This window comes from Maniola jurtina, chromosome 5 (assembly GCF_905333055.1).
Source record: "Maniola jurtina chromosome 5, ilManJurt1.1, whole genome shotgun sequence".
Lineage (NCBI taxonomy): Eukaryota > Metazoa > Arthropoda > Insecta > Lepidoptera > Nymphalidae > Maniola > Maniola jurtina.
In genome coordinates this window covers 9,498,339-9,510,977 of record NC_060033.1, presented here as the reverse complement: position 1 = coordinate 9,510,977, position 12,639 = coordinate 9,498,339, and the positions used below count along the sequence as shown (strand labels likewise).

Below are 12,639 nucleotides of genomic sequence, written 5' to 3'. Positions count from 1 at the left end.
GTCGTGAGGATACTTGCATGCTGAGAGTTCTCCATAATGGTCTTAAACGTGTTAAAGTCTGTCACTCTGGCCATCGTGGTAGACTACGGCCAAAACTCCTCACTCTGAGAGGAGACCCGTACTCTGTAGTGAGCCGGCGATGGGTTGAGCATGATGATGGTAAAATGAAGAGTGCTCAGCTGCTCACCCAGTGGTTGCATTTCAAAGTCTATGTCAACAGTGCCGACTGTAGTCCCGGCACCAGTTCAAGTGAACTATGGGATTGAGGGCATAGACTTGCAACGTTGGACTTCGTTTCAATCAGTAACGTCAGCAAACATTATTTTTCTCACCTCATTTTTTCCACACTTGATGAGATAGGAGGGCGTCTCGGGCAGTCTCAGTAGTATGCAGAAGTGTACCAGCGGGATCGCAAGCAGGATCCATAGTACAGTTTGGAAAGGCAGCAGATCTCCCAATATGAACACCACTAGATTACCAGCGGTCTGTAAAAATTTTTTGAAGTCAATCATTTTCAACCCCCAACCCAAAGAGAGGGGTGTTATAAGTTTAACGTGTGTATCTGTGTATCTGTCTGTGGCATCGTAGCTCCTAAAGTAATGAACCGATTTTAATTGAGTTTTTTTTGTTTGAAAGGTGGCTTGAACGAGAGTGTTCTGAGCTATAATCCAAGAAAATCGGTTCAGCCGTTTGAAACTTATCAGCGCTTTTCTAGTTACTGTAACCTTTACTTGTCGGGGGTGTTATACCTAAATTTTTAATTTACACTTGTATTCAAAGGTCTTCACGTATTTTTTTATTCATATGGCTTGGTGACATAGTTTCAATACCATTATTGAATTGAAATGTTGGATATTTGAGAAATAAACGACTGAGGATCCTTAGAAATCAAATTTACCTTGTAAGTAGATATATCTAATATCATTTTCCTTAACTTTCATTCTGCGAAACTGAGATTATCTACAAATTGATTTACATAGACGTGACGAGATACTATTGCTTTTAGAGCTAAATTGCTATGGAGTTAAAGTACAAAAATGCGTAGGTACCTACCTACCTACTGTTCTCACGCTTATTGATATTTCATACTTACTCATAATAATAAATCATAATGTACCTAGATTAATTGTCATTATTTCGTGTTACACTGTGATCGGTACCGCGACGCCTTAAAAGTTGAACCTAGATACAGTACAGTTATAGGTATGTACGAGTATAATCAAAGCACGTAATTCTACCTATTGACTGAGGAAAGAAAATGTACCTATATATCCAACAAAAGATACTCGTGGAAAGTTATATTTATTCAGGATATTAAAAATATAAGTACAACTAGTGTTTTGCTCGGTGCGCGAGCTGCTAAAGCAGCTCGCGTGACGTGGTTAGGTTTATGAGTTGTATTAAACCGATTTTTTTTATATACGATACACAAATTACCCCGAAAACCCCATAAAAGACACCTATATCAATTTTTTTCTTAAAAAGTGCACGCCCGCCATTTTGGAATTCAAAATAAATGTCGTTATCAAAATCAGCACCCTGGAAAACTCTGAAAACGACATCCATATCAATTTTTGTAAAAACGGGGTAGTTGAGGTTAATTAAGTAGGGTGCGTGGGTGCGCGGACCACTAAAGTGGTCCGCGAGCATGCAGAGTTTGTTCCAACGAGTAGACCTTCGGACCCTGATCATCTTTTGCCAAGAAACCACTCTTCCATCTTTTATAGCCTCCGAGATAGACACCGACGAAATTTGTACGGCGGCCATCTTGTTTTTCCAAAATTTTCCACTTTTCCTATTAATCGCTTACTACATTCTTCAAAGATTGCGAGTTTCAACGAAATCGGTTGGAAAACAAAAGAGTTGCAAAAATCACGTCGGCCGCCATCTTGTTTTTCTGAAATGTCATAATTTTTCCCTACTCATATCGCGCATCCGAACATATCTCCCAAACATCAATGTATCGTTTTCCGTCTCTTTCTAGGAGAATGAGACATTCATAATCGCCATACAAAATGTATGGAAAAATAAATTCCGCCATTTTGAATTTTTTTTCTATTCATCGAGTAGACCTTCGGATCTTGATTCTCTTTTGCCAAGAAACCACACTTCCATCTTTTATACCCTCCGAGCTGGACACCGGTGAAATTTGTATGGCGGCCATCTTTTCTTCGCCATTTTGAATTTTTTTTCAGCTTTTTGGCAATTGGATGACGTCATGAATGACATTTGCTCGAGCACCCCCCACCTATCTTCAATACCTTAAGCGGACCCTTCACCCGTCTCCGATATCCTCAATCATCAGCTTTCTCCATAATTTTGGCTTACTAAGTTTTTGTTTTCTATATAACACCATCAGTGAAAAAAAAATTTTTCATACAAAATTTTACAGGAGTTTCTTAGTTGAAAATCTCGAAAATCTCCCCAAAACTGGCAACACCGGTTGCATATCTCCATACTGCCAGCCGAGATACACCATCGATTCATACATACTGACTTTCCAAAATGTTGCCAACTGCCTCAAAAACGTGATCAAAATTTCGAAAAATTAAAAAAAATACAAAATGGCCGCCAACTCGTTTCACAGAAAGATTTTACACGGTTTCATAATTTTCCTATTAACTACAGGATATACCGCGCCCGATGACGTTTCAATCTTTCCTCTCGCTCGCACCCACGCGAAAGGGGATACCGTGAAAAAGACCGTGTCGAAAATCACTTTTACTTTGATAAATTCCAGTGTTGCCAGTCTCCGGTGACAAAAATACCCAAATGTCATTTGTACGAGCAAAACACGTAATCACTCATACTCGGATTTTGCTAAAAGTGCGTATTTCGATTTTTTACAATTTCCCGAAAATCTTGAAATTTCCCTAAAAATGGGGTAATTTTTTCCCACCGATCTATACCTCGAGCCTATACGTACAACCGCTTCATAGAAGCCGAATCGCTCCGATGTTGCCAACTTTGAGATATTTAACTTTTAAAATTGCGTTTTTTCGTACCTCGAACAAAACGGCCGCCATGACAGCCGCCATCTTGAATTTTTAAAAACCACTCCCGTTCTGTCAAAATACAGAATAATCGTGGGCGAAACCAGAAAAAATAATTATCCTCGATTACCCCGTCTCGGATCTGTGGCGCCGCGGTTCGGGGTCGAAAAATCAAAATTTTCAAAACGCTGCGGCTCGGCCGCCATCTTGTTTTTCAAATTTTTTCTACATTTTCTATTAACCGTTTACTACTTTCTTTAAAGATTGCAAAACTCAACGAAATCGGTTGGAAAACAACGGAGCTGCAAAAATCACCTCGGCCGCCATCTTGTTTTTCCGAAATGTCATAATTTTTCCCCAGAGGGTTCCCCAAACCGAACACAATTCCCCTACATCATTATATCATTTTCCGTCTCTTTCTAGGAGAACAATTATGTCAATGAGTCAGTCAGTCAGTGAGTGGTAATCGAGCTATATATAGTATAACTAGTGTTTTGCTCGGTGCGCGAGCTGCTAAAGCAGCTCGCGTGACGTGGTTATGTTAACTTTATTATATTTAACCAAATTTATTTATTAAAGAAACACAATTCACCACAAAAACCCACAAAACGACACCCATATCAATTTTTTTCTTAAAAAGTGCATGTCCGCCATCTTGGATTTCAAAATAAATGTCGTTATCAAAATCAGCACGCTGGAAAACTCTGAAAACGACATCCATATCATTTTTTGTAAAAATGGGGTAGTTGAGGTTAATAAAGTAGGGTGCGTGGGTGCGCGGACCACTAAAGTGGTCCGCGAGCATGCAGAGTTTGTTATATTGAGTAGACCTCCGGACCCTAATCATCTTTTGCGAAGAAACCACTCTTCCATCTTTTATACCCTCCGAGCTGGACGCCGGTGAAATTTGTGTGGCGGCCATCTTGTTTATCCAAAATTTTCCACTTTTTTTATTAATCGTTTACTACTTTCTTCATAGGTTGCGAGTTTCAACGAAATCGGTTGGAAAACAAAAGAGTTGCAAAAATCACGTCGGTCGCCATCTTGTTTTTCTGAAATGTCATAATTTTTCCCTACTCGCCTCCCCCACCCGAACACATCTCCCCTACATTATCGTATCGTTTTCCGTCTCTTTCTAGGAGAATGAGACATTCAATATTCGCCATACATTTTCTATGGGAAAATAAATTCCGCCATTTTGAATTTTTTTTCTATTCATCGAGTAGACCTTCGGACCCTGATCATCTCTTGCCAAGAAACCACACTTCCATCTTTTATACCCTCCGAGCTGGACACCGGCGAAATTTGTATGGCGGCCATCTTTTCTTCGCCATTTTGAATTTTTTTTCAGCTTTTTGGCAATTGGATGACGTCATGAAAGACATTTGCTCGAGCACCCCCCACCTATCTTCAATACCTTAAGCGGGCCCTTCACCCGTCTCCGATATCCTCAATCATCAGCTCTCTCCATAATTTTGGCTTACTAAGTTTTTGTTTTCTATACGACACCACCAGTGAAAAAAAAATTTTTCATACAAAATTTTACAGGAGTTTCTTAGTTGAAAATCTCGAAAATCTCCCCAAAAGTGGCAACACCGGTTGCATATCTCCATACTGCCAGCCGAGATACACAATCGATTCATACATATTCACTTTCCAAAATGTTGCCAACTGCCTCAAAAACGTGATCAAAATTTCGAAAAATTCAAAAAATTACAAAATGGCCGCCAACTCGTTTTGCAGAAATAAATTACATCGTTGTACAACTTTTCCAATAACTAAAGGATATACCGCTCCCGATGACGTTTCAATCTCTCCTCTCGCTCGCACCCACGCGAAACGATCGCCCCTGAAAAAAGACCACGTCGAAAATCACTTTTTCTTTGATAAATTCCAGTGTTGCCAGTCGACGGCGACGAAAATACCCAAATGTCATTTGTACGAGTAAAACACGTAATCGCTCATACTCGGATTTTGCTAAAAGTGCGTATTTCGATTTTTTACAATTTCCCGAAAATCTTGAAATTTCCCTAAAAATGGGGTAATTTTTTCCCACCGATCTATACCTCGAGTCCATACGTACAATCGCTTCATAAAAACCGAATCGCTCCGATGTTGCCAACTTTGAGACATTTGAATTTTAAAATTGCGATTTTTTGTACGTCTAACTTAACGGCCGCCATGACAGCCGCCATCTTGAATTTTTAAAACTACTCCCATTTTGTCAAAATTCAGGATCATTGTGAGCGAAACAAGAAAAAAATAATTATTATCGATTTCCCGTTTCGGATCTGTGGCGCCGCGGTTCGGGGTCGAAAAATGAAAATTTTGAAAACGCTCCAGCTCGGCCGCCATCTTGTTTTTCCAATTTTTTCCCCATTTTCTGTTAACCGTTTACTACTTTCTTCAAAGATTGCAAAATTCAACGAAATCGGTTGGAAAACAACGGAGCTGCAAAAATCACCTCGGCCGCCATCTTGTTTTTCTGAAATGTCATAATTTTTCCCCAGAGGGTTCCCAAATCCGAACACAACTCCCCCACATCATTATATCATTTTCCGTCTCTTTCTAGGAGAACAATTATGTCAATGAGTGAGTCAGTGAGTCAGTGAGTGGTAATCGAGCTATATATAGTATAATATGGAAAAAGAGGGATACAGCATGGAATAAGGGTACCTACCTATACAGTGTACATGAGTATGGTATGAGTACGTATGGGTACACTAATATATTATTACCTTGGATGATACAATATACTTGGATGATACTTGGATTCAAGATTATTACTTTACGTTATTCTATCTATGAAGGGAGTTATAGGAAAATATCGGATACGTGGATTTTACTTATTAGACGACAACCTAACTGCAATTTATTACCTAACTACCTAGTTATACTGCGGTTTGGTGGGGGCGGGCGGTTTCAGAGTTCATCACAGTGGGAAGAGCTTGAGTGCGGATGGCTAAGAACTGGGTGTGGTAAGGAAAGGTCTAGCACGTTTACAGGTTGAAATGATGATGAAATAACGTATAAGCTTTTGATTGTTTAAACTAACCTGAGAGAATATGACAAAAGTGCCGGTCATGCCTCTGATGCTGTCTTCGCTGATTTCTTTGACATAGAGGGGGCACACCACGAAGCCGCCTCCGGACCCGAAGCCAATGAGAGCACGTGCCGCGATCAGTGCTATTGGATGCGTGCAAACAAGCTTGACTATCCAACCGAGCTGAAACAAAGGGTGCCTTTAGCGATGCCACAGAGTATCTGGGTCAAATACTCTCTGCTCCTAAGTATGATCTATTATAATTAACCATTCAGGGCAAGCGGTGATAGCCTAGTGATTATTGGTCGAAATTATTAATCAATCCTATCTGTGATCTGTAGACAAGTTACTTAGCAAGGTTGTTATTTGTAAAAAAATGGTTTGGCATTTTTTGACGTCTGCCTTATTTCGATCTCGGGCACGCAACCACATGAGTAGATATCCATAAACTTTTAGGAGTTTGGAGAAACCACCAATTTGGAAAGCAGATACTTAGACGAGCCAGCACTTAAACTCTGTACAAAGGGCAGTTATGAGCCTCCTGAAGGTTTTGCGGGATGAAACTGGATGGGATACGACTGCGCAAGAGTAATGTATTTTCACCCAGCATAGGAAGCGAAAGGTTGACTGATGAACTAATAGCGTGGTGGAACAGATATCCCTGCTGTCGCACCTCGCTTTGTACCATCAAAAATATCGATAAATCACCCACTGCGCAGGTACAAGGTCAGTGTTATTTTTACTTGACACCTGACTCGAGCTGTACCGATGACGTCAATCTCTGGTACTCACCGATATAGGCAAAGTGGCGCATAGTAAAGCATTTTTCCTGCCAAACTTGTCAGCTGCAACTCCATATATGAATACAGCTATGGGTGCAAATATGAACATGATGGATGCCATCCATGAGACGTCTTCTTCTGACAGTTTCTTAGGAGAAGGCGAGGTGTCTCCCATTAACAAGGCTTTGTTGGGTGATATCCAGCCCATGGCCGTGCCGTAGGCCAGGATTGGCATGCATACTGGAACAAAAAAAAACTAAGTAAGTACCTATAGTGTGCGACAGATTGAGATGGCAACCAGAGTGGGGACGCCCTGCACACCCGCACAGACCCCGCGCTTACCCGCTGCCGGTGACTTAGGTACCTAGTCGCTCACAAAATCTAGAAGCTACTTAAGGTAACTACTTACTAGATTTTGTGAGCGACTAGGAACCTACTAGTTTTTTAAAACTTGTAACATGCAATAATTAAGTTATCTCTGTGTTAATTTGCGACTTGATTGGTTCAGCTCGATATATGTGCCAAGAATACTCGCTGCATTTCCGCGCTGGACAGCCAGGCTGGTCCGCTGCGCAAAAAATGAACCAGTCCTTCTGTCACCCGATGAGGTCGGATAATGCGATGAAATGTCTCGTAAATGCACTAAGCTATTAAATAGTTAATTTTTGAACCATAATTTTATTAATACAAGAATATTATTATGTATAAAACAAACGCCAAAAAGGTTTTATATTCTCCTGTTTCTCCCTGGAAATTACGTTATGAGATAGTTTCACATTTAATTGGTAAGTAATTGCCTCTTAGTTATTAGTAAAATTGAACTGATAATAATTAATTTATAATAACTATGAGCACGAGCGCCTGCGTATCTCATGTAGAGACAGAAGGTAATTAATCAAATGAGTCAACCCCTATTTAATTAAGTTTTGGTTTCGTATCTACCTAAATTAACTATACGCGAAAATGATCCAAGTTTAATAGTAAAATAAAGTCTCGATAGCTTAATGGTTGAGGAGCGGACTGAATTCCGAAATGTCGGCGGTCCAAACCCCACCCGTTGCACTATTGTCGTACCCACTCCTGGCACAAGCTTTACGCTTAATTGGAGGGGAAGGGGGAGTATTAGACATGATTAGCATGGCTAATATTCTTTTTAAAGAAAAAAAGTTTTTAAGTATCATCATCTTCTTCATCATCTTTTCTGTAATAGTCATCTTATTTGCAAAGGATTATTTTCAGCTATTTTTCATTGCACATAAATAAATAATACCTAATACGTACACGTGATCAATATTTTTATTCACATAAATATAATTATAACGTAGTGATTACATACTCTTTGAATATAATGTCATCACCATTGTAGCATAATTTTAAAATTAAACAAAAATGTACGATTACAGAGTTCCTACTTTTTATATTTTTAAGATGGGAATCGATGTTTTTTTCTTTTTCTTTTTTTTAAAAGAATATTAGTCATTTTAATCATGACTAACATTCCCCTTTCTCCTCCAAGCCTTAAGCTTGTGCTAGGAGTGGGTACGACAATAGTGCAACGGGTGGGACTTAAACCGCCAACCTTTCGGATTTCAGTCCGCTTCTATAGCCGTTGAGCTATTGAGGAGTTGGAAATATCTTGCGAGGTGGTAGGTATGTATAGCTAGTCATCGCAGTACAGAGCTGTGTCTATACCTACTTATAAGTACACTATAGTAATTAAACAAATATAATTATAACCATCTATTCTACCTATAATAAAAATCTATATTTGCACGTGGAGATAGGTATTGGAATTATTTGGCATCAGTCTCTTATAACCCACGTGAGAAGGAAACAAACGCGATACGATTTGTTAACTTTTAGTTTTTGGATAAGGTAAATTATAGTTTATTATTGATGGAATAATTACTCAGCCATTATGGAAAATGTAGTATTATGTACTTAAGTATGAAAATTTAAGTTCTCAATTATATTAATCGTAGGTACTTACCTTTTTTTTTATTGAAAATATTACAAGAAAACGTAAAGCTAGCCTTATCTAATTCCTATACAAATCATGTCCGCGTGGAATGTTGCTAAGAATACTGGCTGCATTTCCACGCTGGACAGCCAGGCTGATCCGTTGCGCAAAAAATGAGCCAGCCCTTCTAACACCCGATGAGGCTATTAAACGCGGTGAAATGTCTCGTATTTTTTTTAGCATTTAGACTCGATGGGCCCTAGGGTCTCCTGGAAGGCAAACGGAAGAAAAATGTAACTCTCAATAAGGGAGGCACTTGCGCCGCTTGCCGTTTTCAGCCATTTCTGCTGCGGCTCCAGGTCTTGATGCTGTCGTAGGTATGAAGGTACGTAGGTATTTGGTATTGTTATAATATCTATGTTTTCGTAAGACCGCATCCGTTCTATATACTTCTCTATTTCCTATTAATAGCTGTCTAATTAAAGATATATTTTAGGGTTTTCTAAGAACAAATCTATTTTTAAGAGAAGGAAATGCAGGAAGATATTCAATTGTTGTTGAATTAGGGTAAGCCAAAATTTTTCTTCAGAAAAATGTTGAATTCCTAAAATGCTGAATTTGCAAAATATTGAGTCCTAAAATGTTGAATTTGCACAATACTGAATTTTGGAATTGAAAAATGTTGGATCCCAAAATGTGGAATTTGCAAAATTTTGATAGAACGCTGTAATACGGTCCTTGGGTGCTGTAACGTTGGTTCATATTATTCTATAAATATTTCTAAGATATTCAATAGGATATTTCATAAAATGAAATGTTCTCATTTTATTCCATTTCTTGGAAAGGCTGTAGCAAAACTTTCCTCAGTCAATAGTCAACTATCAATAGTCACAAGTGGTGAGGGACCATATTGAATTTTTCCTTTTACTTGTGAGAATATGTAAAAGAAAATGGTTTAGGTTATCTGGTTATCTGCCCCTAATAAGGGCGTCTTGTGGTTAGACAGCGGCCTTCTATTAGGAGCGTACGGAGTTCAATCCCGAGCACGCACCTGTAACTTTTAGAAGTTATGTTTGTAAACCAAATGATCACTTGCTTTTTAACGGTTAAGGAAAACATCGTGAGGAAACTGTAAGCCTGAGAGTTCTCCATAATGGTCTCAAAGATGTGTGAAGTTTGCCAATCCGCACCTTGCCAACGATGGTAGAATATGGCCAAACCCTTGTCATTCTAAGACTGCTCACATGACATGCTCACTACTGAGGCATAGGACCCATGCCTCAGTATTGAGCCAGCGATGGGTTACAAGGTGGATGATGATGATGATGTACTTTTATATGATGTGAACACTAACCAAAAAATAAATAAAATTCACTACCAATCAAAATAATATGTATGAAACAAGTAAATTAAAAATTTAGAACACCTCCGACAAGTGAAGGTTTACAGTAACTAGAAAAGAGTAACTTTCAAACGGCTGAACCGATTTTCTTGGATTATAGCTAAGAACACTCTCGATCAAGCCACCTGTCAAACAAAAAAAAACTAAATTGAAATCGGTTCGTTAGTTTAGGAGCTACGATGCCACAGACAGATACCCAGATACACACGTCAAACTTATAACACCCCTCTTTTTGGGTCAGGGGTTAAAAAGTAGTTCGACACTTGTCAAGGTTTCACAATTTGGACATCAAAATTCATACCAGTCTTAGGGAGTCGCTGGATTCAGGCGGCGCAAGACCGTGCCGTGTGGAAGTCCCTGCACGAGACCTATGTCCAACAGTGGACATCTATCGGTTGACGATTATGAACTATTTAATGTAAACTATGATACTTATAGTTCGGTCACCCTGGCTTAGCATGAGCTTGTGCTAGGAGTGGTGCCTACGACAGAGCGTATTGTTTTCTGACGCGTTTCAAAGTTACACCTTTCGGGAGAAGTCCGCACCCTGATCATAATATTAAATGTCTTTGCTAGGGAGGCTTCGGGTTTTGAGATTATAACTTAACTTCAAAGTTACTACTCAACTCTATAGATATATGTACCTACTCGTACACGACGTATACTTAGTATAAATGAAAACTCTACAATTGTCATTATAGATTTTATCAAACAGAATCGCCATCAGCACAAACAGAACAAACAATCATCTTATGGTATCTTTAAAAATATCTAAATGTATTATTTACAACATATAAAACCTAACCACGAAAAAAACAAAACGATTCTAAAAAACTGTAAATAGGTACTGTAAGAGTGCCTACTTTTCTCGATTTAATTAACTATACACAATTTTTCCAGAAATAAGTATTGTTATAAATTATTACCACTCCAATGCGTGTCAGAATTTGGTCAGAAATCAGAATATGCCGTAGAGTTCCGTATTTACCAAGTTGCTAAAAACTTTGAAATACTGACCGTATTTCAAAAACGGTAGTTTTTCCAAAAAAGTCTAAGAAATCTCATAATAGTTTTAAATTACCTATTTAACGAGTTACTCGAGTAAACCAAAATGGCATGTTTAAAAACTTTGGGAGTCAGTTTGATAGAGATTTGTGTAAATAGGTATACCTATCCTCAAATATAAAAATTAAAGGAACTACACACTACTTTATTGTTACAAAATTATGATAATAGAAATTCTGCTACTGAGGTGGCCTGGTACTCAATTATCAATATTCTCTTAGGTAGATGTCTTAAATAAAAAAAGAAAAGCCCTGACTCCTGACTCACTCATCAACATCCCGCCTTTAAAGAATCATTGGACTTAGAAAGCTAAACTTTTGCACAGGGGTTCCCTCTAAAATATAGACGAGGCCGGATTTTTCAAAATTCCCACGGGTTGGCAATAAAGAGGATTTATATTTTCGCCGACTGAAGCCACGGGTGGTCAACAATAAAAAGTAGACGCAACTGTTAGGAACCTAAGAACTTACTAACAGTGAGCTTTGGGTCGGCTTTATTTTAAGTTGGGTAAAGGGTGGTTGGGTATAGGATGAAGAAGGGGTTGGCTAGCGTTACGGAAATTCGTCGTTACAATGAACAATGGGTTATTATTATTAACAGGGCTCTCTCCGTCACTTACTCCATACAATCGTAGTTCCAATTTCATTGGAATTATAAGCAACCAAAGTCCATGAAATTTAGCAGACATATTCTAGAAACTAATATCTATTAGCTAAAATTACAGGGGCTCACAGATTTGTATGTAAATTTTTAAGACCGCGTAACTTTGAAACCGAATATTTTAACAGAAATCAGGAAAACCACAGGTATAGATATTAGTTTCTAGAATATGTCTGCTAAATTTTAATGACTTTGGTTGCTTAATATTCAAATGAAATTGGAACTACGTTTGTATGGAGCGAGTGACGGAGAGACTCCTCTTAAGCCGGCTAAAAGGTTAAGTTAAATGTAGATATACGGCTTGAAATATTACAATAAAATAATAATGTAATTACTATAGAACTGTGCCATGTGGTAGTATTTTTTTAACAAGATACCTCTCAGTTGGAAGAAACATTAATTTCTTGGTTTGGAAGTTACAGGATAAGTAAGATACTTACTGACTATTGACATTAAAACTTGATTGTGTTTGCTTCCGTGATGTTCTGCCTTTTCAGACGTAACTTTGTACATTTTATTCACCATTTTTAATATCACTAATTAAGTTTCACTATAAGCTACAAAATTGCCTTTCAAATTATTATTATTTGTTTTTTTTTTTAATAGAAATAATATTTTAAAACTATAACAATTTTCGAACTATATTTCCAATTTTGAATTTTCGAACGCGGTTGTACGAATCCCGTTTCCCGCGTGGACCAAGCGTTGTGGAGTTGCGTACGCGCACTGACGGG

The 12,639-nt window shown here is 38.3% G+C and overlaps 1 protein-coding gene across 1 annotated transcript in view; it reads right to left on the bottom strand.

The window, feature by feature from the left end:
* LOC123865127 (facilitated trehalose transporter Tret1-like) overlaps positions 1-12,639 on the bottom strand; it is a 19,803-nt gene extending 7,164 nt beyond the window's left edge. The window contains exons 1-4 of the mRNA XM_045905975.1: positions 12,346-12,639; positions 6,829-7,058; positions 6,049-6,219; positions 333-485 (exon numbers count right to left, since the gene is read on the bottom strand). Coding sequence (XP_045761931.1) covers positions 333-485; positions 6,049-6,219; positions 6,829-7,058; positions 12,346-12,430 — 639 coding nt within the window. The 5' untranslated portion in view covers positions 12,431-12,639. The remainder of the gene's footprint in view (positions 1-332; positions 486-6,048; positions 6,220-6,828; positions 7,059-12,345) is intronic.